The following is a 27,654-nucleotide window of genomic DNA, read 5'->3' as shown; positions in this document are numbered from 1 at the left end:
TAAAATTAATTAATTATTTTTTTCTAAGACTGCAATTGGGGCATGCACACAGAGACCAAGGTAGTTTCCAGTGTATTCCAAAAGCTATTTTATTATTTCAGTTACACAAGGCTAAATCAAGGGGGAGAACACACAGAGACCAAAGTCACATTCTGTTCTCCGCCCTCATTCCATTTGTAGTATAATTAGTTTCTTTACACGCCCCCAAATAAAACATTTATTAAAAGTATGAAACAGAGGACCTTCTAAGTATTAAAGATGGCCCATTAGGCAACTTACATACTGATATAAAGCAATCTCCAAGATCCATTATTACAGGGGAAAAAAAAAATCAAGGTGCAGAACAATGAAAAAAGGAAGCTTTTTAAAAAATGAATACCAGTTACCATTTGTAAAAAAAAAAAAAAAAGACAGTATATTTATGTAAATATATGAGTATGTGTATATACATAAATGTATTGTGCATTTGCTTATACTGTCTATGCATCCTTTGGAAGGATACATAACAAATGAGGAATGGACGTTTCTTCCAGGAAGGGGATTAAAGTAGCTGGGAGTAGTTTGGAAATACATTGTTGTTTAACCTTAAATTAATATTAAATTAAAATCACAGAGGTAAGGCATGGTGGTTCACGCCTGTAATCCCAGCACTTTGGGAGGCTGAGGCGGGCGGACCACTTCAGGTCAAGAGTTTGAGACTAGCCTGGGCAACACGGTGAAACCCTATCTCTACTAAAAAAAATACAGAAAATTAGTCAGGCGTGGCTGAGGCACAAGAATCGCTTGAACCCAGGAGGTGGAGGTTGCAGTGAGCCAAGATTGTGCCACTGCACTCCAGCCTGGGCAATAGAGCAAGCCCTGTCATAAATAAATAAATACATAAATAAATAAATAAATAAATAAATCAACCAACCAACAAACCAACCCAGAGGAGGGTTTTAAAATAAACACGAAAAAGTACATGGAAACAAAAATAAACACGGTCAAATGAAAATGTCAGTCCTTCTCAAAGGAGGGAGAGAGTGCTATGAACCTGGGGAATGGGCATGTTTGCAGTGGGTATGGTTAGGAACACATTAGGGAACCAATCTGTCAGAGGAGGCTGCAATCCTCTGCAGAGGCATGTCAGGCTGACAGCCTGTGGATGCTGCCTTTGGCAGGTGATGGGGACTCAGTCTGCTTTGCAGGGAAGGCTAGTGGCATGCTCAGAATTGTAGCAGGAAGGTGGGTTAGGCGGGGGGAGGTAGGGCTGGGGTCTGAGGATGGAGCTGCGGGAGGGTCTCCCCAAGGAAGAAGTGATGGTCAAAGGGCCTAACCATTTGTGAAACATACTAGGTGGATGTTGACTGACGGAATTTGAGGAGCTGAAAGAATATCCAGAGAAACTAACAACCAGAAGTTGGAAATGTGGGTCTTGGTCTTGCTCTTGATGGGGTGGTGGGGATAAGAGATTTGAGAAGAGTCTGCAGAGAATGAGAGGCAAAGACAGAGACAGGGAATGAGGTCTTCCAGGTGGGGGGAAAAGCACCAAAGAGAGAGAAAAAAGATGGAGTGGGTCTGGGGTAAGGGGTCAGGGGAAGAGGTGGGAAAAGGAAATGAGACAATGGAGAAGGTTGGAGTTTCCCCCTTGAAATCCATCTTACTTGGATTTCAAGATGAAAATCTCAATGTGAAGAAATTAAAGAAGAAAGAGGCTCAAAGGTGGAGTTTGGGGATACTGGTGACCTGCAAAGAAAGAATGCCTTGGGAAATGTAGGAAGAGGTCTTGGGAGGCATTAAAGCCAAGGTTATCTTTCTTTCCTGTGCATGGACTCATTCGGGACTTACTAAAATCCAGAATTCTAACCTTCCCTCCCACAAATCCTCGATTCTGCATTTATAAACAAGTGTCCCCACCCCCACCTGCTGCACCCTAGCAATTCCAACATAAGTGACCTCCCAGAACACATTTAGACAGGGTGGCTGTTGAGGAAGGAGAGGTGGCCTTCTTCACAAACATTCCAGGCTGGTGGTATTTTTGAGAAGGCAGCAGGGTTGAGGAAAGGCTTTGGGGGCTCGGGGCAAAGAGGCAAAAGCCAGAGGAAGGGAAGAGGTTGAAGAGGGTGAGAGAGGAGGTCCCAGAGGAGCAGAGGCCCAGAAGAGAAACGATCCCAGGGACCAACAAGATGGCGGCTGGTGTACTTCCTGGAGACAGGAGTGAGCAGAACATGGGGAGACACTGGTTTTGGGGCAGCTGCAAGCTGAGGGGCTCAGGGTGAGAAGCCCCGTTTTCTCAGTGAATAAGGAACTGAAGTCACCTGCTGAGAATGGACCAGGGTTTAGAAGACCTGAGAAGGCTTGAAAGATGAGGTATTCTGTAGAGAGGGAACGACGAAGCCAGCTCACGGAGGACATTTCGTGCTGCGGGGGATGCCCATTCCTTCTTCCTCCCCTGAGAAGCATCTGCATTTCAGCATCTGGCTTTTCATTCCTTGGTTAAGATTTCATTTTTCAAGAACATTTAAACCTTCTCCTGTCAATAAATTACCCTTGTCATCCCTTCGAGATTGCCCTGCTTCCCTTTGCTGCTCTCTGCTTTCTTCCACATACATCTTCATCTCTGGTGCGATCTTCCCTTCACTCCAGTTTCTCTTTTTCTATTTTGTTTTTATAATACTTTCAATCATTTTCCACTTGCCTCTCTCCCACGCCCCTGCGTTCATCAGGCCCTGGATTCTCTGGTCCCTCCCGTTGTCACTTGAAGCCTAGCCTTCCAGGTCCCGCTCAGTTCTCTCACACTTGCATTTTGGTTCCGGGTGTATGTCTGTCTTGCAAGCAGGACCAGCTACATAATTTGCAGGGTCCAGTGCAAAATAAAAATGTGGGGCCCTCTTGTTTAAAAAAAATGACTAAGAATTCCAAGATGGTGACAGTGGAGGATCAGACCTAACATGGGGTCCTTCTGAACACAGGTTGCATGCCCACGAAGCCAACACCATGTGTAGTATTTGCTACTTTAATTTATTGTTTATTCACCATTCTCTGAACACTCTCGATATTGCCTCTGTCATCTCTAATGGCTACTTTAACCTGCTTGGTTTTACATAATATAGTCAACATACTATAGAAACCAAATGAAGACATTCCATTTTAATTACCCTGTCTTTTCACCATCTTTTTTGCTGATCTGGAAGAGTGACATGAGATTCTTTTCTAGGTCCAGCAGCCTACGGAAGTTGATGCTTGGGCGGTTTCTGCCATTCAAAGACCCTCAAAGTTATGCTGGGAGTTTCAAATGGCACTGAGACAGTTTCTCCCCTAAAAGAAGAGCTGGAGGAGAGGCGGGTCAAGTCACCCAGGCAATTATTTTATGGAACTCATCCAGTAAATACATACTACTCAGGGCGTAGCTCAGAGTAAGCATTCAGTGTGGCTGGTACTCTTTCCTTGCTTGGTTCCAGCTGAGAGCCAAGATGCTGATATAAAGCAGAAGCACCATTCTAGTTTAGTAAGTTTCCTTCTTGATTTGAGGGATCTCACCTTCCCTACAGGTCCGTGGTTCCACCTGGTTGACATTCACTTCTGGTAGCCTCGTCCCACTTCCTTTGCGCCCACACCCCAACCCAAGAGTTAGGCCACCTACTTGTTGGTTTGCCTCTGGTGCTGAATGACCATGTTTTTCTCGTGGATTGTTTCCAACAGGGCTGTTGCCAGAGATTTCAGGTCAGAAATGGACTGCGGAGTAGCTGGGAGGCTGCATCCATGATCCTCAGATAGCAGATCCTGAACTAGATAGGATACAAAATATATAACTCAGTTGTCATTCTTCTGAAACACTGGAATGCAAACCAATGTCAATCCTTCCTGGATAATGATATGTCCCCAGCTTCAAAATGCGACTGTGTTGTATTGAGAGTCCACCTCAAGTGTCAACACAACGAAGTAAAATCCAGTGTGAGGACTAAACAGAAAGGAGGAAGTTCTCAGGACTTTTATCAGCAATTTTTAAGAGGATAATAATATTTGCATTATTTGTCTAGTATTTTAAACACTTTCATAATGACTAACACGTAAAGTCTTAAAATTTGGGGAAAAGATACCCTACGGAATATTGATTTTTTCCATTTCATGGACAAAACAAGGTGCAAATGGGTTAAGAACACTGGCTGAAGGTCACACAGCCATGCAAATGACAATGACTCCTAGCTCCAAGCACCTTGCTTTGTGTCAGTTTCCCACCATGTGATACCCCTGGCAGGTGATAAGATAATTTAGGAGATTATTTAAAGTTCAAAATATGTTTTGTATTTTAGTAGCTATGCATTTGTTTGAAGGTATTATAGAAAAGGTTATATATGGCATAATAAACCAGTGATTTCACAGGTGCTACTACTTAGGATAAGGCCAAGTAAAATGAGTCACTTTAAAATCGACTTAAGAAAAACATTAAGCAAACAATAGCAAGGTGGCACAAAGAAATGGCAAAAAGATATATAACAGACTGCAAATAGCAAATATCTAAATATTGGGAAAGAGTACATTATGCAAAATCTAGCTGTTCTTGGATGTTTGTTACTCCACAAACTGCCAAATCCTATTCACGGCCAAGTTCAAAATGAAAGCCAAACAACATACACAGTTCCATGTAATTGAAGGATTGAGACCCACATGAAAGAGACCCACCCCTTGTGCATATCCTGCCCTGGATGAGTCTGCTAACAAGTCTCCAGTCATCTAGGGATGGCTCTGATAGAAAATTATTTTTTTGTCTAGTTTCTAAAGTGTATACTTTAAGAAAATTCCTAATTTGTTTGCATGCCACTTACAAATACATAAAGGGATATTACAGTGTGGTATACTAGCTTAGCACATAGTAGGACTGTCACCTCCTTTATCCCAAATTTCCTACTTCTGTGAATAGAATGTAAGATTTCCTTAGCTTCTTTGGCAATAAAACACTATTAAGGAATAATATGACAATACTATCTACTAAAACATCTGTGACTCTTTCACACATGATGCTGTTACAACTATTGTTTCCCCATTTATGCTTGGCTGGGCTTGAAATGGCTTAAATTGCTCTCAGAAACCACCAGCCCCATCCATAGCATGGCCCCAATCTACATCTGCAACTTCTGCTTCTTCTCCCACTGTTTTTTTCTACCCTAGGGTCACTCAGGTGCTCCTGCGTATGTGTCCTTCCTGACTCCGAATGGCTGCTCTTCAAGTCTGCTTTGGGTATTTCAAAAGCACTCTTCAAAGGGAGACAAACTAAGAGTTAAACAAAAGGACAACAACCACTGGTATTCCTATCAGACATTAAAAAAAAAGAAACAATATAAATCTCACAAATTATATTTTCAAAAATGAAAAAAAAAAAAACCCTGCTTTTTTCACTTAACAATATCATTCATGATTAATTTCCCTTAAAACATAAAATTGGATGGCTGCTTTGTTGTCTGTGTATAGATACAGAATTATTTGGCCGGGTGTGGTGGCTCACGCCTATAATCCTAGCACTCTGGGAGGCCGAGGTAGGCAGATTACTTGAGGTCAGGAGTTCAAGATCAGCCTGGCCAACATAGTGGAACCCCATCTCTACTAACAGCACAAAAATTAGCTGGGCGTGGTAGCACACGCCTGTAGTCCCAGCTACTCAGGAAGCTGAGGCAGGAGAATCACTTGAACCTGGGAGGCAGGGGTTGCAGTGAACCAAGATCGCGCCATTGCACTCCAGCCTGGGCAACAGAGGGAGACTGTCTCAAAAAAAAAAAAAAAAGATATAGAGTTATTTAACTACTGCTGGACATTTATTGTGTTTTCAATATTTTTTATTATAAGCAATGTATGAAGAATTGTAGCAAAATGTCTGCATATGTCGGTAATTGCTTTTTGTTGGTTCAAAGGGGGCCAGTTTAAGGCTTTCCGTAGCACGCTGCCATAGAGTCATAGATTTCGTTTACCAATACCAATAGATTCTTGATAGAATGCTTTTCATCACAGGTTTTCTGGAAAGGCTGTGCCAGATTGATGGTTCTGCCACAGTGTTTGAGTGTGGCTGGCATTCTCCACATCAACGATATCACTGGGTATCAACATTCAAAGATGGTTTGCTATATATGGTATCCAGAGCTAAACTTAGATGGGCTACTTCACATTTTTATAGAGTATTGTAGTTTTCTTTTGAAAAACAACTCTAGGGTGTTCTTTTCTGGTTGAGTGGAAAAAAGAAGTTGCTTGGAAAAGAGCCTTGGTGGTTATGTAGGCTGGAGACTCAGCACTTTTTTTTTAAGCCACTGTAGTGCTGATTAAGACTGCCATATGATAGTTGCTGGTCTGCACTATCAACAACCAAAAACTGGGCCAGCTGAGCATGTTCAACTTGAGACTTATGTTTAGCATTGAATTCTGAATATTAAGTGTCAGAAGCCAGTGTGCTGCTATTTATTCCCCTGGACTGTTCCTGGAAGATCATTATTTTTCATTGGAATCGACGAGAAGGAGGAACAAAATTGCAATCAATAAAAGCTTCTTCAAAAAAGGCACATGTTATGTGAGAAAATGATTTCAGCAGCTAGGAGACTTTTCTGATCCTAGAGGCCAGGAAAAGGGGAAATTCAAGGAGGTTGAAACGCATCCTTGGAGATGCTGAATTGGTGATTAGGAAAGGGAGAGCATTCTGGAAAGGCGAACACAATCTAGGGAAATATGCCCAAATGGGGTCTAGTCATTAGAAAAACCTCGAATGCAGTGGTTCCCAAAGTGGGGTCCCTGAACCAGCATCAGCATCACCTGGGAACTTTTTAGAAATACATAATTCTCAGGTCACACCCCAGACCTACTGAATCAGAAACTCTGGGGTGGAACCAGTAGTAATCTGTGTTTTAACAGTCCCTCCCGGCAACTCGGATGCACGTGGAAGTCAGGGAGCCACTGTTCTATGGATCGCCTTGGTTCCCAGACCACAAAAGCAGCATTCTGGATGGGATGTGGCCTTGCAGTTCTAGTATTTTACGCTCATGAGTGGTCTTTCCTGGAGCATGATATCCTACCTTGCTTTGCAGACAGGACTCCTGTCAGAGCACTGCTGCTGGATTTACCCTGGCCCTTCGAGTTTTTCCGTCTCTCCAGAGCATTCTAAAACAGGATTGGGAGAGAATAAAAACCCATCAGAAAAGTCAACAATGGAAAAGTACCTAGCAGATGTCTCCTCTCATCGGCACACAAGAACCCCTTGCAAACTCCAAGTGCTAGCCTAATATTTAGAATTCCAAGTCTATGCCCAAGAGTTATAATTTTTACAGCCTGGTAAGAAGACTTTTTTTTTTTCCCAACAAAGGTGGTGCATGGCAGAATGATAGCAATTACAGTCCCCTGTATACAAAAAGCACTTAATACATGTTAAATTAAATCAAATCTGAAGCAAGAATGCAGCCTAACATGTGAAGTCACTAGCAATGAAAATTCCTTCTGAATAGACATGAGATGGTGACTAGGTTTATTTTCATGCACCAACAGTGATTTCTGGAAGGAAAGGGAGCCATGATCAATTAGTGATGTCTGCCGTGGATACAGATTAAGGAAGTACATATGTGCCACCTACATGTCATTCCTAGAACAGACTTACATTAAAATTGATATGTAGCATCTAGTCAGTGCTTGGCACATAGAACTGAATAAATGTTGTTAAATGAATGCATCCACACATTTTTAAAAATTATGGATTAATTATACAACTTTAAAAGTTATATCCTTCTTTGGCTGAATGCATATAGATAGACTGGTATAATGTGTGGCCCCCACAAAATGGAAAGGAAGAACAGCATGGAGACTTGTGAGAACAAATGCTAATGTCAAAAGCCAGGAAAATAAGGTTCTTCCAAGTATCTAGATGGCTGTAAAACTTCACCCTCAGGAAGAGAAATCAATCTATTTTCCAAGCAGAGAAACCCAGGAGATTTTTCTAATTATAACACTTACAACTAACATCTGCAGAAATAGATATTATCAAACTAATGGTGCTGGAATCAGACTAAATAACAGTGGGGAGAATTTAAACATTCTGTCCTTGCAGTGTGACGTGAACATTATGGTTTAGACTGTGCCTTCCCAATCTTTGTTTCTTCATCACTTGGAAACCATTTTCTTATGGGTGATTATGAGAGAAATGGCATCTGATGAGTGAACATGTTATAGAGAAAACGGGTAAGAAACCTAATTGCAAATAGACCAAGGCTGTGCAATATACAAGTCCAGATTCTAGTGGAGAGGCTACACCAGGCACTAAAACACATCCTGGGTGGGCATGCTTTGCTCAGATAACAGCCGCAGAAAGAGCTCTTGTGAAAAGCTGCTTTGGTTTTTTGTTTTGGAGTCTTAGTTTTTACTGGTTACCCAGTTAAAGCTCTTATTAGACTCTATCTGGGATGGCAGGCAAGTACTAAAATATCTTTGGCACATAAAAGGGAATTAAAATAGAATGACATTTAGATGCACAATAGTGAATCACCATCATTGTCATCATGATTTTGCTACCTTGTATTTGGCAATGTTTGATTTCAAGAGGTTGACCTCTTCATGGAGTTGCTTTAATCTCTCTTGAAGGTACCTGGAAAAGAATATATAAAACTAGGAAGTGTTTAAGGGCTAAATAAAAAACACACACTGAAGTATAAGAGGAAAAAACAAAAATCACTTGCCAGAAGAGCTATCTTTTACACATAACACCTTGCCTGCTCACCAGAAAGCAGAAACACATGCATGTTTGTGACCTTTTCTTAAATGAATGCAATCAAGGTCAAACATGCCCAAATCACACACACTCCACTTTAAAACAGCCCTCACAGAGATCCCCTAAGGGATATCAACACAGTTTTCACATAATTCTCATTAAGACGATTCCACTGGGAAGAGAGGCAGGAAGAGGCGACACCAGACATAACATTAAGTTAGACACACACATACTGAAATTTGCCTCAGGGAAAAGAAATAGCTAAGGGAATTTCTCAATTTATTTTCTTATTCTTTTCTTTCTCCTTGATGGCAATAACAAGCAACTCTTATGGGTTCCTCGCCCTTCTCAACCTACCAAGGAAGGTGTAGGGAAAGAGAAGGGAGACGTGTGCAGCTGTGCAGGTGTGGGCTGTTTTCCTTTTTCACTTTTACAACTAATACATGGTATTGATGTCATCATTTTGAGGGAGTAAGTTTCTTTTCACTTGTAAGGCAATTTTTTCCAAAGTAAACAGGGCTGCAAATAACTCCCAGCCTGCAGGCCTGTACAGAGCTAGCCGTCCTCCCACACACAGGCCTGGGCCTGGCCACTTGCCTGTTCTCCATACACAGGGCATCCACGTCAATGATGCGGTTCTCATGCCCACTCAGGATATGGTTCAGCTCCTGGTTGAGCCTCTCCACTTTGTCCTGGTAGGAGGACCGTTCTTCTTTAACGTCCTGAAGCTCGTCCACAGAAGCCTGCAGGTCGTGCTCCAGAGACTCAATCTAAAACCACAGGGAGCACTCTTACCCAAGATGTTCCTCAGGCACTGGATTTATGGCCAGAGATGGAGTCTCCCACTTGGTTGACTGATTTTTAGAGAGTTTATTAACACTACCCGCTTGCCCTAAAACCATAAGCGCCACACACTGAAATACAATAACAGCTAAAAGTGAGGGATGACTTCCTGCCAGACACTTATTATATCTAAGATAGGAGAGGTGCAGCAGCTTGGAAAACCAGAACTGAACCCTCGACTACTTCAGGATGCCCTGCAGCTCCCAGTGTCTTACAAATCCATACTTTTTCAAATCCACTCTAGACCCAGAAATCTTGTTCTGCTCTTCAGTTAGTAAGAGGAAGAAAATGAACTTTAGGTTCTCTTAGATGTTACCTAACTAGGGTTGAGATTTTGCACTTGTTGAGATTTTGCCTAAGAGGCATTGCTCAGCATTTTAGCAGAAACTTGCAAAGTAAGGCCAAGTTGGTCATGTGTTGTTCTCTCCCTGTCTGTCCTGGGTAGGAGGAAAGTTTCTTGTTGTGTTCAGAACAATGGTACTCAATGGCAGGGAGCAGATCTGCCTGCTGGAGGCCAGAAACCCAAGAGTCAGCTTGGGACCCTAGTGCAGTGCCAAGGAAGTAAAAGCATTCAACGTGCATCCCAGCCACCCCACCCTCTGAGAAACGGGGGACACGGCCCACTCTTGTTTGTGTTGTGTCCAGCCGTGTAAACGCATCCCCGACTCCGAAGAGATGTTAGTGAGAACCTGTTCCTTAGCTCTCTCCAGCTGCTGCACCAAGTCTTCACGTTCATGGGCTGCAAAGTGTCGCACGCCGATTTCTTCGTCTCCGAGCCGTTGTTTGGCAATCGTCATCCTCAACAGCTGCATTTTCCATTGGTAGAAAAGAAAAAGGGACAGAGAGTAAACAGATCCAAATAAAAACCAAAGGACACTAAGAAACTTTTGGAAGATAAGATACTTTCAAGAAATACTGGAGAAAGCACAAAACAAAGAAATTACTTGCCAGTATCATCAATGTTTTTAAAAATTAAAAATATAGATTGTAGTGTACACATGTGTACACTGTTTAAGGCCTGGACACGCTAAGCTGGATGTCTGGTGGAGCACTGCTACTGGGAAGAAACAAACTCTGGTTCCCATTAAAATTTAGCAAAGATTCAAAAATAATAACCCAATGCTGGAAGATTCTGCTGAGATGGGCACACTCCCACACTCATAACAATGAGGTGACATTATCAAGAGCCTTAAAAGTGTCCCTACCCAATGATCCAGTAACTCTACTTTTGAAAATCTGGGCCAAGAATAATTCCAGGCTGCTAACTTTAGGAAAAAATGAAAGAGTAGATTGCACTGTTATTTAAAGAGTTAAAAAAAAACACACAAAAAAACTAGAAACAATGTCTAACAATAGTGGAATGTTTAGCAAACTACAGTGCAACCAACCAAGTGGCTAATTTGCAGCTGTCTGAAATGAGGCTTATGCGAACTGGGTAACACCAGAGAACATGTCTATGATGCCACGTTAAGTGGGGGGAAAAAGAATACTAATGCTTCTATGCAGTATGACTAAAATTATACTAAGAACTCCTCTCTCTCTCTCTCTCTCTCTCTCTCTCACACACACACACACACACACACACACACACACACAGAATGACCAAATGCACCCAAATATTCAAAATGTATATATTTGGCCGGGCGCGGTGGCTCAAGCCTGTAAACCCAGCACTTTGGGAGGCCGAGGCGGGCAGATCACGTGGTCAGGAGATTGAGACCATCCTGGCTAACACGGTGAAATCCCATCTCTACTAAAAAATACAAAAAACTAGCCAGGCGAGGTGGTGGGCGCCTGTAGTCCCAGCTACTCGGGAGGCTGAGGCAGGAGAATGGTGTAAACCCGAGAGGCAGAGCTTGCAGTGAGCTGAGATCCGGCCACTGCACTCCAGCCCGGGTGACTCCGTCTCAAAAAAAAAAAGAGCGAGACTCCGTCTCAAAAAAAAAAAGAAAAAAAATGTATATATTTTGGTGATGGTGAGACTGCTGCTATCTGCTTTTTACTTTCTAACTTTTAAAATATTCATTCACTGCATGAATTTCATAATATGCCTTTATTTATGTTTTAAAATCCTCAGGAATAAAATTGCAGTCTTCCAAAACATAATTTTCCAAAAGATCCCTGCAGAACCCATAGCTTTCCTGGACTCCAGAGCCAAGATCCACCTGCAGCTCCAAACCTTCTAGGTGGGGCTGCAATGGAAACTGTGTGAGAGGCCCACGAAGACCCCAATGGTCTCAGAGCATCCCCTACCTACCCATCACAACTCCAAGGATCGCCACTGAAGAGTGACTTTCAAAAGTTATGGCAGCGCTTTCCAATGTTTCTTTTATGGAGGTTTTAATCTGATTCCACGCCTCCCCATAGGGCAGATGTGGATGGGTTTCATATATGAACAGGAGCCTGAGGACAGTTTTTCACTGTCACACCGATCCGACCCAGGCAGGAGTGCCCGCGGGGGGCATGCTTTTCCTTGTTCCTGCATGAATCTTAAGGGATTCATTGCCAGTCGAGAAAATGGCTTAATTTTCAGAGTCTCTGAAGGATTTATGGGCAGGTGAGAGATAGGAAGTTAATTTAAGCCAAGGAAGAATATTAACTAAATTGAAATAATAAATAATAGCAAGGAACTTTGAAAGAAATGATGACTAAAGAAAAGTAAAGTACATTTTCAAATGACACTTACTTTGGGTCCCTATTTGAAAACTACTCAGTTGAACTCAACAAATATTTGCTGTGTCCCTACCAAGAGCAAAAGCACCATTGGGACCGGGTGGACAGTGTCCCAGGCAGGTGGAACAGACCGTGCAAAGGCAGGCAGAAGATGCAGGACGCTTAGATGTGCAGATGGCTGCACTTCCTGGAATCTGGTTACAAGCGATCCTCATTATCCATGGATTCTGTATTTGTGAATCTGCCTACTTGCTGAAATTTATTTTTAACCCCAAAATCAATATTTGCAGTGCTTTCATGGTCACTGTCAGACACGCAGAGAGTGGCAAAAAATTACAGTCGCCCGACACACACGTTCCCATGGAGGTCAAACAAGGCCACATTCTGCCTTCTTGTTTCAGCCCTTGGACTGTAGACAAACGTCCTTTTCATGATCTAGTGAGTGCCACCACATTTGTCACATTTTTGTGCTTTTCATTGGTGACTGTGCTGTTTCAAGTGGCCCCCACGCATGGTGCCGAAGGGCTGGACGTGCTTGCACTTAAGTGTTATCAGTGCAAGAAGGCTGTGAAGCGCCTGATGGAGACAATATGTGTGTTACAGAAGCTTCCTCCAGGCATGAGTGACAGTGCTGTTGAACTCAGTTCAATGTTCATGAATTAACTGTATATGTCAAATAAGGTGATGTTAAACACAGACACACATAAAACAAGGTTATGACTGATCAGTTGACAAAAATGTTGTGACCGGAGGCTTACAGGAACCTAACCTTGCATTTCTCCTAGGAGCAATGGTTCGGTATTCACTAATCCAGTAGTTGGCAGTGACTTCACAGAACAAATTTGTAGCAAAACTGGTAATTCCACTGAAAGCTGATATACAAAAACTCTATTACATCACACAACTCTTGGCTTGGGACATCAGAATCCCAAAAGTGGATACACAGGAAGGCAAACAGCAAGACAAATAAAAAAAAAAGTCTATCAGATCTGAGGGTCTAGAAACAAGACAACTCCTGGCTTTCAGTACAAGGCCAACAGGAGGCTCAGGTCCTGTCTTTGAAAGCAGGGTATTTTTCTAGGTCTATGAAAAGCCATACTGACAGCCTGAACTTTAAGTAATAAAACACTGTGGTTTTCTATTCCCAATATGCTTCACTGAGCACTTAATTTAGAATTGCACAATTATGTTTGCTTAATGCCAATTAATTATTAAACATGTTTATTGAGGTCTGACAGCCATATAAGAGAGTCATCGTTTATATATTGGATGCCTGTTAAGCTTCAATAAATACGTTAACAATCATTTGGTGTTTAATGTGCATACAATATCGGCTGTTAAATCTCAGGGCTGGACTGGTTGAAACACTTATTTTTAAAAGTGAGGCCCAAGTTGGTAATAGCTGGATCATTAGTTGGGTCTGAAGCTCAAGTGCAGTCAGCTGAGGAGGTCTAAGAAGTCACTGCAGGGGAGACAGCAGAGCCCCAGGCAGAAGGCTCCTGCCTTCCCAGCTGACAGCTGGTGTGCGCTGGAGTTGGCCCACCTAGGGCCTGCATCCTGGTGCCACAGACTGTGAGCTGTGCAACCTCAGGACCTTGTCTGAATTTCTTGGAGTGTCAGTATCCTCCTCTGTAAAAACACAGCAGTAAAAGTGTAGCCTCAGAGAAGTGCTGTAGGCATGAAGTGAGAGAGCAGGGTTGAGTTAAATGAACACTGAACTCAGGGGAGTTCAAATACTCATATATATGAGTTTGGGGATTAAATAGAAGAGGGAAGAGAGGATGAGAGAGAAATAAACCAAAACATTGGGTGATTCTCCCAATTCCTATGCTCAATATCCCTGCTGGAGAGTGAGGGGGAGAGGGTGACTGATAATATATTTATGCAAAGTCACACTGTTCTATTTTTACATAATACCACTATTCCGAAGCATACATACACCATGAAAGTTTTGGACAATTTCAAAGGACAATCGGGGGAATTTTGGCTACATACAAGTTTCTGCCTCTTACGTGCTGACTTCAGAACTTAACCCTAAGTAAGAAAAGATGGGACTTCTCTTCAATACTTAGCATAGGCCCTGGAGTATATACTGTGTTTAATAAATAATAAATGTTAGGGGCTCTTATGATTATTGTAATTATCATCATCCTCCTCCTCCATGTATGTTTCCCCACACAGAAGCCCACTAGGCAAGTCCGACCTTTCCTCTAAGCTGGAGAAGGCAGAGCTCCCGAGCCAACCTTATCTGTGTAGTGCAGGCAAATGATGTTGATTTTCCACCTTGGAAAATGGCTATGAAGCAACTGCTCAGGGCACTTAATTTCCTCAAACAGCGCCATCAAAACTGCACAGCCAGCCTCCCTGTGCCAACCCACAAAGTGGATCAGTGCCTTGCACAGCACCCGCGCCGCCACCAATAGACACATTCAGTTGCTGATTTAGATAGAAATAAATGTTTATGAATGAATTATGGGTGTGAGTCGTCAGCTTGCGGATGAGGCGCAGCTGCAGCTGGGAAGTGGCTGAGGGACATGGCTGCAAAACAATGTGGTAAAATGGCTTCTGGGTGCCCTGCCCCCAACTCTGCCAAGAGCCTGCTCAATCCGTCCTCCATGAAGCCTGCCCAGGCCTTCCAAGTCGGAATGACTTGCTTCTTCCTTGATCTCTTCTCAGCCTCCGTCTCCCACAGTCCTCAACATTCTCTACCTCATCCTATTTTCATTTACCTGAATCTGTTTTAACCAACAGTGAGAGGCAGCCAGGTGCAGGAGCAGCTATTCTCTGGGTATTATCTACATTCAGATCCAGCTTCTACTAATCCTAGCTATGTGCCCTTGGCAAGCTCTCTAATGCTGGGGGGCTACATGTGATTTGGTTTTTTTTAAAAAAAAAAAAAAAAAAAAGGATAAAATCTATCTTGTAGGCAGGACAGCCATGTATGGCTGCCCAGGCTGTGCACTGCACAACTCCATCTGTGGAGATCACATTACCACAAGGGGAAGATACAATGCAATGATCACTGTCTATGTAACTTCATGAGCTTTCAAAGTGCAATCCCCAGTTTCAGTTGGTATAGGTACAGTTCTTATACAGTGGTTGTCAATTTGCCAGAGCTATTGAGAGGGTCAAACGAAAGAATCATTAACAGGAAGTGGAGGCTAGCCCTTCCTTGCCCCCAGTCCTCATGTACTGCTATAGATAGCTCACCTGGGGAGAGGTCAGCACCAAAAGGCATTTATTCAACATTCATTTGGAGTGGCACTGTGCAGGGCAACTCAAAAACAAGACCCTGCCTATTATTTCTTTACTTTTCCTGTTAGTTTCCTCCACATCCTCTCCAAATGCCCCCTTACCTTTTGGAAATACCTTCAATAAAACTGGACATGAGAGATTAAAAAGGCTCCAAGTGGGCCACCTATTGTGTACACCAGAGTCCAAATTCCTAGATTTATATGACATTCCAGTTTTAGTTTCAAACAAAATAATTTGTCACTTAAAACAAATCAAAACAGTAGTTTTCATCCTCTGTCTCCTACCCTGGAGATCATCACGCACGCACTCATTAGTGTGTATATGGATGTCGCCCAGTTAACAAGCTCCCAATGTAGTCCAAGCAAGCAATGTGCTAGCAGCTTTCCTTACACCACTGATAGATACCCCCAAGTGGCTCTTCACAGCACTGAGATCCGCACAGAGCCTCTACTAGGGCTGAAGAAGCACCAACATTACCTGCTCCCACCTGCCTCCTGACCCCATTTCTAACCATCCCCCTATGTCTATGCTCCAGCCATGCCGGCTTCCCTCCCTTGTCCTAACCATGCCACTCTCACGTCTGTCCTGGGCCTTTGCACTTCCTCTGCCTTTGGAAGAGCCCACTCACAGGTCTGTCCAGAACCCACTTCCTTTGTCTCATGCAGGTCAGATCAGATCTCTACTGTCTGAGAAGTCTTCTCTGCACATTATCGCCAGAGGCATTCGCCCCTAAGCCACTCTCAACCCACACTGCCCTGCCTCCCTGTCTTCATCACACTTACCAGAAACAATCACATTCATCTGCTTGTGCCCACCCCACTGTCAGCTCCATCACGGCATGAACCTTGCTTGTCAAATGCACTGAAACACCTTGGCCTCCACAACCGTGTCTGGCTAACCGTAGCCTGTCCTCAAATGCTTCTTAGATCTATTAAATAGGAAGTCCGCATTCTGTGCTCCCCACAACTCTCAGAGGCAGACACTGTCATCTCCTCTTTACAGTGGAGAGAACCCCCTGAGAAGCTGGCACAGGGCTCTGAGGCCAGTGTTAACTGGCCAAAAGCTTCAGGGCGAGGGCACTGTGACCCACAGGGAACCATGTACAAATCAGTGGGCCAGGCCCGGTGTGGTGGCTGTCACCTGTAATCCCTGCACTTTGTGGGGCTGAGGCGGGTGGATCACTTGAGGTCAGGAGCTTGAGGACAGCCTGGCCAACATGGTGAAACTCCGTCTCAACTAAAAATACAAAAACCAGCTGGGCATGGGTGGTGCACACCTGTAGTCCCAGCTACTCAGGAGGCTGAGGCAGTTGAATCGCTTGAACCCGCAGGCGGAGGATGCAGTGAGCCGAGATCACGCACTGCACTCCAGCCTGGGTGACAGAGCGAGACTCCATCTCAAAAAAATAAATAAATAAATAAAAATTAAAATCAGTGGGCCACAGTGCCTGGGCCTGAAGTTTTTGGCCAGGTAACACTTAGCACTAATGTGCCATGCCATGCACTGTCCTAGGTGCTGATCCCCATTCACCCATTTAAGTCCACCAAGCACCCTGGCAGGTATTGTTGCTATCCTTATTTGCATGAGAAGCTGAGACAGAGAGAGGTGGAGGAACTCGCCTATGTCACACATCTTATAAATGGCAGTCAGGAATTGAGCCCTGGCAGTTCAGGGCTCTGAAGTCTATGCTGTGCTGCCTCTCTTCACAACTGTGGCAACAATTCCTACACAGCAGCTCCCCTGGAGAACGTGCTCTATGTCAAGTGCTTTATAGAACTTTTTTTATTTAATCCTCACAAAAGGCAAACTGCATGCCTTCCGTACCAAGCCCCTGACTCCCTAAGCTCGCTCCCCTCACAGGGTCTTTGGATTTCACACCCCTCGTCCCTATATCTGACCCCTCCCACCATACTTCCTTCAGTGTTCTGTGTCACCCACATGAGCAGAAGGCCTTCCCCGACCACCTGATATAAACGGCATCCCTGCCCCACCTGAGCTGTATTCTCTAGCCCCTTATCCTGCTTTAGTTTTTTACTTAGCACTTATCACCTCCTGACATATTATACCACAGTTCATCAAATATAAGACTCCATCAACTTTAAGAGCCACCACTGTGCACCTCTAAAAAGAGGTAGTTATGCCAATCATAACTACACAATGCACCGACTGTATCAGAGATGTCCAAATGGGAAAACTATGCATCTCGGAATCTGTGAAATATGATTTATTTGCTTACTGTCCATCTGCCCCCACTAGAACGGAGCCCCCGTGGGAGCAGGGACTCACTGATATTGTTTGCTGTTAGCCCTAGACCAGACAGTCCATCCTTAACAAATACGTGTTGAAATGAATTGCACTGAACCAACCTCCATGAGGCAAGTACTACTGCTATCCCCATTGTACAGATAAGAACAACTAAGGCATGAAGAAGTCAAGGAATTGTCCAAAGATCACACAGCTAAGAAGCCCCTGAATTACTGTCAGATAGTTCAGCACATGTTGCTCCCAGAGCCAAAATCTTTAGTGTTGCATCAAGCAATTTTAAAGAAGCTCTGATTTACTTTTACTTTAGTGTGTAATTTGGACATGGTGTATGATAAAACAAGTCTTGGGCAGAGATATCTCTCAGTTCTCCACTAGGAAGTGTAATTATGTTCAGTCTATGGGATGAATATCTGAAAATCATGCTGTTTTGGTCACATGGTCTACCCAGACTATGAGCTCATGTAAGCCATGGCAGGCTCAAATAAGGTATCTGAAGACCAAGTGTATCCAATTCACTTACAAATAAAACATGAGAGACTGCTGAACTAGACTGGCTGCTTGCTGGACTCACTGAGCATTGCCTATAATTCATAATCAAGATCCCACGTAGAACAAGACATGATAGGGTGGGGAGGCGGGGTGCGGTGAAGGCCCCTTCTCACTCATTGTAATTCTTCATAATTAATTTCTATAGTGCCCCAAGGTCCGAGCTTTTCATTAGAGTGCCATCTTTACTTCGGTTTCTTGCAGGTTAGGACATCTCTCTGCTCCCTTTGAAGCATAAAGTGAAACAGCTTCCGAAGAGCTCTCTGATCCCTCATCCTGGACCATTACGAACATCCACAGCTGAGCACTCCTTTTTAGCAAAGTGTACTTTAATTAGTCACCTGCACACTCATTGGTCTGTCTTTATTGGCTTGTAGCTGTATCTTAATTGGTTTGCTCACCAAATTCATCTAAAAGTCCCATGTCGATGGAAGTATGTTCACAGAAGGTCTCTATCATTTTATGGCACCAAGCCAGATAAAACAGAGGTACCTAAAGACCTTCAGCTGGTGTAACATAAAACTCATTATTAAGGGCAAAACCCTGTGTTTATGCAATATCACAACAGCTAAATTTAAATTTGCCAGCAGGGGCCCAGGAAGTATAAATGTATGACATTGGTAGGAGCATTCACCTACCGAAAACTTCCTTGTCTTTGAACACATCGCATTGTATTATTGGCCTTCTGCAAGAAAGTGCCATAATCTTTAAAGCAAACAGACAAGACGACCAACTGCCATCTGTCCCAGTGGGAACATGAGTTGCTGCTTCTGACGTATCCTATTAGATGCTTATTCCACAAGGGGCACACAAAATGCAAGAAAGTTCCCAGGAGCTCGGCACCAAAGCAATAATGCTTGATGCTGGCGAAGTCGAGGCTGGTGATTAGGAGGGCTGACTTTTGGGGATCCATCTGCCACATGCCAGGTGTCTCACCAGGATCATTGTCTCTACTGGGGCGGGGGGACATATCTAGTTCACTGGAAATAGCTTATAAATAGAGAGAAAGATCTTAAGATTTCTGGTGGAATTCTTGCACAAGTGGATTCTAAGTCAATATGGGTGCATGTTGTGCTAAAGATAACAGCAACACTTACCCTCTGTTAAGTGCTTGCTAGGTGTTATGAACCATGCAACACCCTCTACAAACAATATTGCATGCAAGTCCATCCCTAAATCATTAAATCTCATTGTCCATTCTCTTTTCTTCTCAGACTAAGCACTGTCTGATGAAATTACTTATGTATTTTATTTTCTTATTATCTACTCCCCAACTAGAATATCAGCACCATGGGAGCTAGTACCCTGTCTTTCTTATTCTTTGATGTGTCCTCAGCTGCTAGAATGTTAATTAGCATGTAGGAAGTCCACAATTATGTGCAGAATAAATGATGTGAATAAATGATTAAACAATTCTATGAGAAGTATTATTATTGCCACTTTACAGATGAGGAAACTGAGGCCTGGAGAGAAAACTGACTTGCCGAAGGCCACAGACAATAATTGGCAGAACGAGAACATAAACCTGGGTCTGACAATTTTAAAAGGTGGACCTCTTGGGCTGCACTGCACTGCTCCACTTCGCAGAGGCAGGCTGGAGCTATCTTTTCCTGGAGTCCAAATATTTCCAAGTTCAGTGACTTCACTTTGGTAACCTGACATTTGTCATGGCACCAGTATCTATCACACAGACATTGGCAAAGGCAAAATGTTACAAGTCAGGCTTCTTCTTTCAGAGAACTGGTTCAGGAGCACACTTCAGGGAATGGTAGTCCCCCTAATTCTTGGTATCAGCTACCTGAGGTCAACCGTGGTCTGGAAATATTCAATGGAAAATCCCAGAAATAAAAAATTCATACGATTTATGTCGTATGCCGTTCTGAGTAGCATGATGCAATCTCATGTCCTGGTCCATCCCACCTGGCCCCACTGGAGAAATGCAAATCCTTCCTTTGTCCAGGGTCCACGCTGTCTACATTACCCACCCCTTAGTCACTGAGTAGCCATCTCAGGTATCAGATCAACTGTCATGGTATTGCAGTGCCTGTGTTTAAGGAACCCTTATTTTACTTAATAATTCCCTGGCCAGGCATGGTGGCTCATGCCTGTAATCCCAGCACTTTGGGAGGCTGAGGTGGGTGGATCATGAGGTTAAGAGATTGAGACCATCCTGGCTAACATGATGAAACCCCATCTCTACTAAAAATACAAAAATTAGCTAGGCATGGTGGCACGTGCCTGTAGTCCCAGCTACTCGGGAGGCTGAGGCAGGAGAATCACTTGAACCCAGGAGGTAGAGGTTGCAGTGAGCTGAGATTGTACCACTGCACTCCAGCCTGGCGACAGAGTGAGACTCCATCTCAAAAAATAAATAAATAAAATAAAAAAGAATGACACCAAACACAGATTGCACCACTGCACTCCAGCCTGGCAACAGACCGAGACTCCATCATAGATAAATACATACATACATACATACATACATACAATAAAAATATAATGACCCCAAACACAAGAGCAGTGATGCTGGCAACTTGGCCATGCCAAAGAGAAGCCACATACTGCTTCTTTTAAGTGAAAAGGTGAAAGTTCTCAACTTAAGGAAAAAAAAAATCATATGCTGAGGTTGCTAAGATCTACAATAAGAACCAATCTTCTGTCCATGAAATTGTAAAGAAGGAAAAAGAAATCTGTGCTAGTTTTGCTGCTGCACCTCAAAACTACAAAAGCTACGGCCACCGTGCATAAATGATCGATGAAGACGGAAATGGCATTACATTTGTAGGTAGAAGACATGAAGACAAACGGGCTCTGATTGATGGCAACCAAGTTCTGCACTAACCCAGGTTTCAGCATCCACTGGGGGTCTTGGGAAGTATCCCCCAGATAAGGAAGGACTGCCGTCTTTGTGATTCCAATGTCCTCTGCTAGTTCTGCTGTTTGACCTACTAATCCTTCAATTCTCTGAGACCACTTTTTTCCTCCTGATCCCCTTTCCCTAAATCTATTCTTTTCTTAATGCCCAGAAGAGGAATGGGCCAACCTCTGGGGCAGGCCAAGGGGAGCTGCAGCTGTCTCTGTGGTCCCAGCACTGCCTGAGTCTTTCCTCATTCCTTATAGACTGATACACTGAGAGCCCTGGGCAACGTGCAAAGCTCTTCCAGGGTAATGCGTGGCTTCATGAGCCCTCCTTTTCCCAGAGGTCTCCTCTAACCTTGTTAATCTTTAAGAACTGTAATTTTTAAGGAAGGGGAGGGTATCCAGTAGGCTTCTCTTTTCACATCTCTCATCTGGTTTGGCTTGGAAGTTTGTGTTAGTTTGGGAGCCTGAGAAATTCTTGGGCACTGGACAGAGATCGCAGGAGGTAATCGATTACACAGGTCCCCCATCACAGGATGCCCATGTTGGCACAAGAACGCTGCCCCCTGCCCCATGGGAGAGCGAAGCTGCTTGGAAGCCAGGGTGGCAACAAATCTTTCGGGAGGCTGTTTGGAAATGCTTTATGGCCCACAGGGTTACAAGGCTCTAGCTGAACAAATGGAAAAATTAGTCTACCCTAAAATATCCAAGGCAAGTAATTTCCTATCACCTTGTTTTTCAAATGTACTTAACATCTAGAATCTCGGCTTCTCAAAATATGGATAAGGGTCATCAGTTAAAATGGCAACTCAGAGATAAAAATCTTCCACTTTAACAGTCACTCATAAAATGATGCCATCAGCCCTGCTGTTTGGCCTCAGAGTTAGAAGTCCAAAAAAACAATTATTAAGTATTCTTGATTTAACAGACTTGAACCAGTCAATGAGCAGGACACTTATCCTTTGTCCCCCAAGGCTCAGCAACTGACCCTCTGCTCTCTCCACAGAAGCTCCTCAAAGACACATATCTGGGGTTAGTTCCCCCTCTGTTGGGACAGTTTGCTTTTCTGCAAAGCTTTTCCAGGGTAATGTGTGGCTTCGTGAGCCCTCCTTTTCCCGGAGGGCTCCTCTAACCTTGTTAATCTTTAAGAACTGTCATTTTCAAGGAAGGTTCCTTTCTCCAAATTTCTAAACTACTTCTTACTCCACAAAGTACTGATGACAACCAGATGGCAGTTGGTATGTTTATTTCTTGCATGCTTTTTTTCTCTTTCTCTTCCTCTTCCTTGAATCCTTTTGCTCTTCTTTTCGTTCCCTTTATTCATTCATTCGTTTATTCCATTCCACTCCTTCAATAGAGATTATAAAATACCTCCCTATCAGGAACTAAGAATGCTAATTTATAGGATACAGATGGAAATTCGGCCTTCAAAGAGCTTCCCTTTGGGGCTGGCGGTGCCACGCAAGTGTGAGCAGAGGGGCAGAGCAAGACATTGCAGGCTGCACGGGACTGACGCCTAAGAGCTGGAGAAGGCTGCATTTGATCTACGACCTGGGAGAGGAACAGAAGCTTGCAGGGGAAGTAAAGGGGAAGAGTATTCCAGATTGAGCAAACAGCAGGTGCAAAGGTCCTGTGGCCACAGGCAGTGCAGCACAGCAAAGGGGCTGAAATTAGTGCTCTAGGGCTCAAGTATGAAGTGACCAGGAGCAAGGATGTGGCTGTAGAAATCAGTAGGGGTCAGACCATGGGGGCCTAGCACACCGTGATCATGGAGGCCTAGCGCACCAGGAGGTAGAACTGAATGCAGAAAGTGATGGAAGAGTTGGAGTAGAAAGTGCCTTAATTAATTAAAAAAACAAAAACAAAAAAAAAAAAAACTGAAGGTTTAACTCATTCTGTACCACACAGCCACAGGAACCTGGGAACAGGAAGTCTGGTGTCATTATGGAAGGAGTAATCTGGCCTCTAGGTGGGGGATAGGGGAAGGATGATCGTGACTCACACGAGCCTGAAAATAAACCAGCCCTGTAACTTTAGAGGCAAATGAGAATAAATGGAATCTCTGGGGCTCACTGCAGTTAGACTTTTTTTTTTTTTTTTTTTTTTTTTTTTTTGAGGGAGAGAGGCCAGATACTGAAATGGGAAGGTTTGCTGAACAATAGAACATCTTCCCATGCCCCTTTTGGCAGGCAAACTTCTTCACAGGCCATGAATAGGAGTCACTAAATTCTAAACCTAAGGTGAGAAGACAAAGTTTGATAAATGTGCCCAGGTACAGGAATAAAGACCCAGAGAGCATGCAGATCACAAAGTTCAGACTGTGACAACCTGTGCTCAGTGTTAAACACACAAACATGCTCTCTCACACACACTAACACACTCACACACATGCCCTCCCTTTCTTTTCTTTCTTTTTGAAAGAGATAGGGTCTCATTGTGTCATCCATGCTAGAGGTCATTGGCATGATCATGGTTCTCTGCAGCCTCAACCTCCTGGGCTCAAACAATCCTCCGGCCTCAGCCTCCTGACTATCTGTGGCTAGAAGTGCGCCACCACGCCTGGCTGCTCTCTGTTTCTGTGAACTGTCAGTTGCAAACGTCAATTCCTAAAATTCTCATACCTAAAAGGCAAAAGAATTGAAAGTGATCAAAAGATGAGACAGGAGCACATTTAGGAAAGTTGAGGGGAGGAGCAGCTCAGGAAGAAAAAATGAAATAGAAAAAATATGTTATCAGTCAGTCAAGAAGAGTCACGGCTCCAGAAGTCACATCTTAAATATGTTTCAGTATTTCACGGGTTTATAAACTCCTCTAGTATTCTCATGGGCTTAAAGAAAACTATTGCATACATTTTGTTTTATTCTCCAGCAAATCTTGCCCTGCTGCTATCACTTGAGGAAGTGAGTAAGAAGGTCTGTCCTTTAATTATTGACCAAACACCTAGGTTACAGAGCTTAAATCCTTTTAATGATGCATAAAACCACACAAGGGGCCGGATTAGCTTGTCCAGTGTTAATTAGAGCCTTTCTTGCACATTCTTTCCCACCCTTTATTTCATGACCAGGAATAGTAAAGCCTAAGTATTCAAATTTATGTTAAATCCAAGAGGTTAAAAAAATGTAAGGCCAGTTAAGTGGAGAAGAAGCTGTGTAAAGAAAGGCTTACTAGATGTATATATATGCCCTCAAGTCAGGACTCTCAAGCCAGCAGTATGCAGTACCCTCTCTGACGTCTTGTTACGGAAGAGTTCTCTGGATGACCCAGGCAATTCTATGCATTTTTTAAAGAGGGAGCATTTTTCAAAATGGCTCCTTCTAATAACCAACAACTCCCAGCAATGATGAAAGTCACCATCATTTGTCAAGCAATTTGGTAACATCTAAAAACAGTTCCCTAAGAACGGCTCCCCTCCAACACACCGCGCGCGCGCGCGCACACACACACACACACACACACACACACACACACACACACACACAATAGTTTTCTTGAGTTCACTTTCAAAGCCATCTCTGTTGCAAAAGCCGCCTTGGGCAAGGAGTTGGAAATGGATCAATCTTGGCAAAACGGGAAATGATTTTGGGGGACAGAATTAAACTTGGGTAGTTTTTCTTTCCTTTCTCAATTGTACTTTTGTTCGTAGCTTCAGCTGGAAGAGAGAGTGCACACATTTAGTTGGGAGTTTATGAGTTCATATTTTATAATTAACGTTGCCAACAGGGGAGTTTAATTAATGCCAAGCCGTGGATTTTGAGCAATGTTCCATACAAATCGCCAAATTTAGCAATAAAATAAATTGGTTATGCGAACATAATTAGTAGGATGACTATTTAAAATTCAAAACCGAATGTGAATAATTCCAAATCATCTGAGCCACAAATCCATTATGTGTATATAAGGGGGAAAGTATAACATTTGGGTTTTATTTTGCCCTCAACCACAGTGTTATTCACCACCAAGCTGAACAGAATGAAACTTCCACAATGGGTTGTGGAAATATTTTAGAGCCACTGAGAAACACACATATACATGCATGCACACACATAAAGGGAATGTAAAAAGGCAAGATATGCTAAACTGCGAATTTTCATTACAAATTTAAAAATCTACAACAAACTTTTCAACAAATGCTGCATTACATTTTTCCAATGTGCAATATATAAACCTCAAATGCACAGTTTTGCAGCAGAGCTTTTTCCCTGTAAATACTCACAGTACCTTGTTGTCACCCTGGACTTCTCCAAGCCTTTGCTGAAGTTCTTTAATTTCTTCTCCCAGATGTTTATTTCGGTCCTGAGAATCTCTCAATAGTTGTGCAAGATTCGCCTAGAAATATCAACACATTATGAAATAGAGTCAGAAATGGAGGAGTAGATAAATGCAGGGCTCTATCGGGCTTGTGGATGCTGGCGTCCAACTCCAGCTGAACCCCACAAAGCCTGTTATAGTAAACACATATATGAATGCAGCCAGTGTGTGAATCACGCCACTACAATGGCACGCAGAAAAATGAAGTTGGCCATGAACCTCAATTTGGGGATATTCTTTTGTTTCCAGAATGGCTCACAGAGGGCACTTGGACAAGCAATGGAAGAGTCAGTCTTATTTGAGTTAAAAAAAAAAAAAAACACAACTGTGAGGCTGAGGCAGGAGACTTGCTTGAACTTGGGAGGCGGAGGTTGCAGTGAGCTGAGATTGTGCCACTGCACTCCAGACAGAGCAAGACTCCATCTCAAAAAAAAAAAAAAAGAGAGAGAGAGAGAGTTTATCACTAAAAATCTTGAAAATGGACATAGAGTTCAATTGTAAAATTTGGGCCAGGCCAACAATATAGAAAAAGCTTCATTTTCTTGTTTAGATAGCTTTTTTTTTTTTTTCAAATATATGTTGTCTCATGAGTTTTTGTGTGTGACCTCAATGCCTAGAAAATCTGATTACAATTCCAGTGGGCGGCCAGAAAAGAGGTCAGTGACGAGCAACAATTTCTGAAATCAGGATCCAGAAGAAATGCAACAGTTTCCTGGGCTGGTTTTCCCCTTCTTTATTTCCTTATTTTACCTCACATCCGGGAGAAGTACTAAATAGCCAGGATAATCTGCCTTTCATTCCCATCTTCATGACATCATCCTTTCCTTAAGATTTGCCTCCTGTTGGGATCCAGGTCCCTCCGATCTCCATGGCTGGTCAATCAGCCAGTCTCCCCTTTCGGTGTGGCTCCATCTCACAGCCTCATCGTTCCTTTTCCCAGAGCATGCAGACACCTTTTGCCATATCCTCACCCCTTTCCCACATTTCCTGAACCTGGGATTCCTGACCACCCATCTACCTACCTACTCCAGCCTTTTACTCACATTCCTCCTCGTGCACATGGCTTCTTGTTCTCCTGTACTATTCTTATTTTGCTAATGGACTTGCCCTAATTCTCACCTGACTTATCACATTCTCATTGAAACTTAGCAGGGAGAGACTGCAAGCTACTGAAAGGCAGAGATTCTGCTTTCTGCTTCCTCCCCTTCCATGTGCGTTGTTCCAGACAGTGCTCAGGTACCGACGAGTGTTTTAAAAGCTCATGATGAATAAATGAAGAAAGAAAGGAGGGAAGGAAGCAAGTAAGCAATCCAAACAGTCCTCCTGGAAGGGGAAATCATTCAAGGAGAGTCAAACAAGGGATATTAGAGATGATCTTAATATGAAAGAATCCTTTCCTGCTACAGCTGAAGAAACCCAAATCCGGAGAGGTTAGGGAACTGGCCAGACTGGAATGGCGACATTTCCAAATACTTCAATGCTAATACTTTGGGGAATATGCACCTATGGTGGGTACTAAAAAGAGAATTAAAGGGAAAAGATAATGATTACATATTGGCTGACCTGCCTTATCCCATTTATCCTGTTGTCTTACCTACCAGGTCTCCCCAACTCATGCTCACCTTCCTGTGGTCCCCCACACAGACCAGGCATGATCCTATCTCAGTGACAGGGCCCTGCTCTCTCTGCTTGGAATGCTCTCCCTCCAGAGAGCCTCTTGGTTCACTTCCTCATCTCCTTCAGTCTTTGCTCAAAGGTCACCATCTCAACAGGGTCCATCTTGACCGGTTGATTTAATACTGAAACCTTCCCCTGTGCTACCTTATCTTTTTTTCTGGAGCACTTGCCATCTGTTAATATACCATATCATTTACTTCATGGTTCATTGCTTACTGTTGACTCCTTGTCTCCCTCTCCTTACTAAAACGTAACTTCCATGAAGGGCAAGGAACTTCGTTGTCTTTACTGACCTCTCCCAAGCACATAGTAGATGCTCCATAACTATTTTTAAAATAAGAGGCAATAAGCTGAGAGTGGAGGTTGCGCTCTCACCAGGAGAGATCGGGAATAATAAGAGCGGGCACCAAGACTGAAACCAGTGCCTGGCATGGAGACTTGCATAGAAAATCATTCATTCCTGGCTGGCTGCTGAGGCTCAAGTCTGTAATCTCAGCCCTTCGGGAGGCCGAAGCGGG

At 43.3% G+C, this 27,654-nt stretch overlaps 1 protein-coding gene across 7 annotated transcripts in view; it reads right to left on the bottom strand.

Annotated features, from left to right (window-relative positions):
* Positions 1 to 27,654, bottom strand: part of CCDC149 (coiled-coil domain containing 149) — a 108,296-nt gene that overhangs the window by 24,487 nt on the left and 56,155 nt on the right. For all 7 annotated transcript variants that reach the window (XM_008017737.3, XM_008017738.3, XM_038008645.2 and 4 more), the window contains 6 exons: positions 25,370 to 25,477; positions 10,243 to 10,359; positions 9,308 to 9,480; positions 8,515 to 8,587; positions 7,032 to 7,116; positions 3,623 to 3,767 (listed from right to left, as the gene is read on the bottom strand). In XM_008017737.3, the coding sequence (XP_008015928.3) occupies positions 3,623 to 3,767; positions 7,032 to 7,116; positions 8,515 to 8,587; positions 9,308 to 9,480; positions 10,243 to 10,359; positions 25,370 to 25,477 (701 nt within the window). The remainder of the gene's footprint in view (positions 1 to 3,622; positions 3,768 to 7,031; positions 7,117 to 8,514; positions 8,588 to 9,307; positions 9,481 to 10,242; positions 10,360 to 25,369; positions 25,478 to 27,654) is intronic.

The sequence above is a fragment of the Chlorocebus sabaeus genome, chromosome 27 (assembly GCF_047675955.1).
Source record: "Chlorocebus sabaeus isolate Y175 chromosome 27, mChlSab1.0.hap1, whole genome shotgun sequence".
NCBI classification, from domain to species: Eukaryota; Metazoa; Chordata; class Mammalia; order Primates; family Cercopithecidae; genus Chlorocebus; species Chlorocebus sabaeus.
Note: the sequence above shows the minus strand (reverse complement) of the source record. Positions and strands in the feature narration are given on the sequence as shown.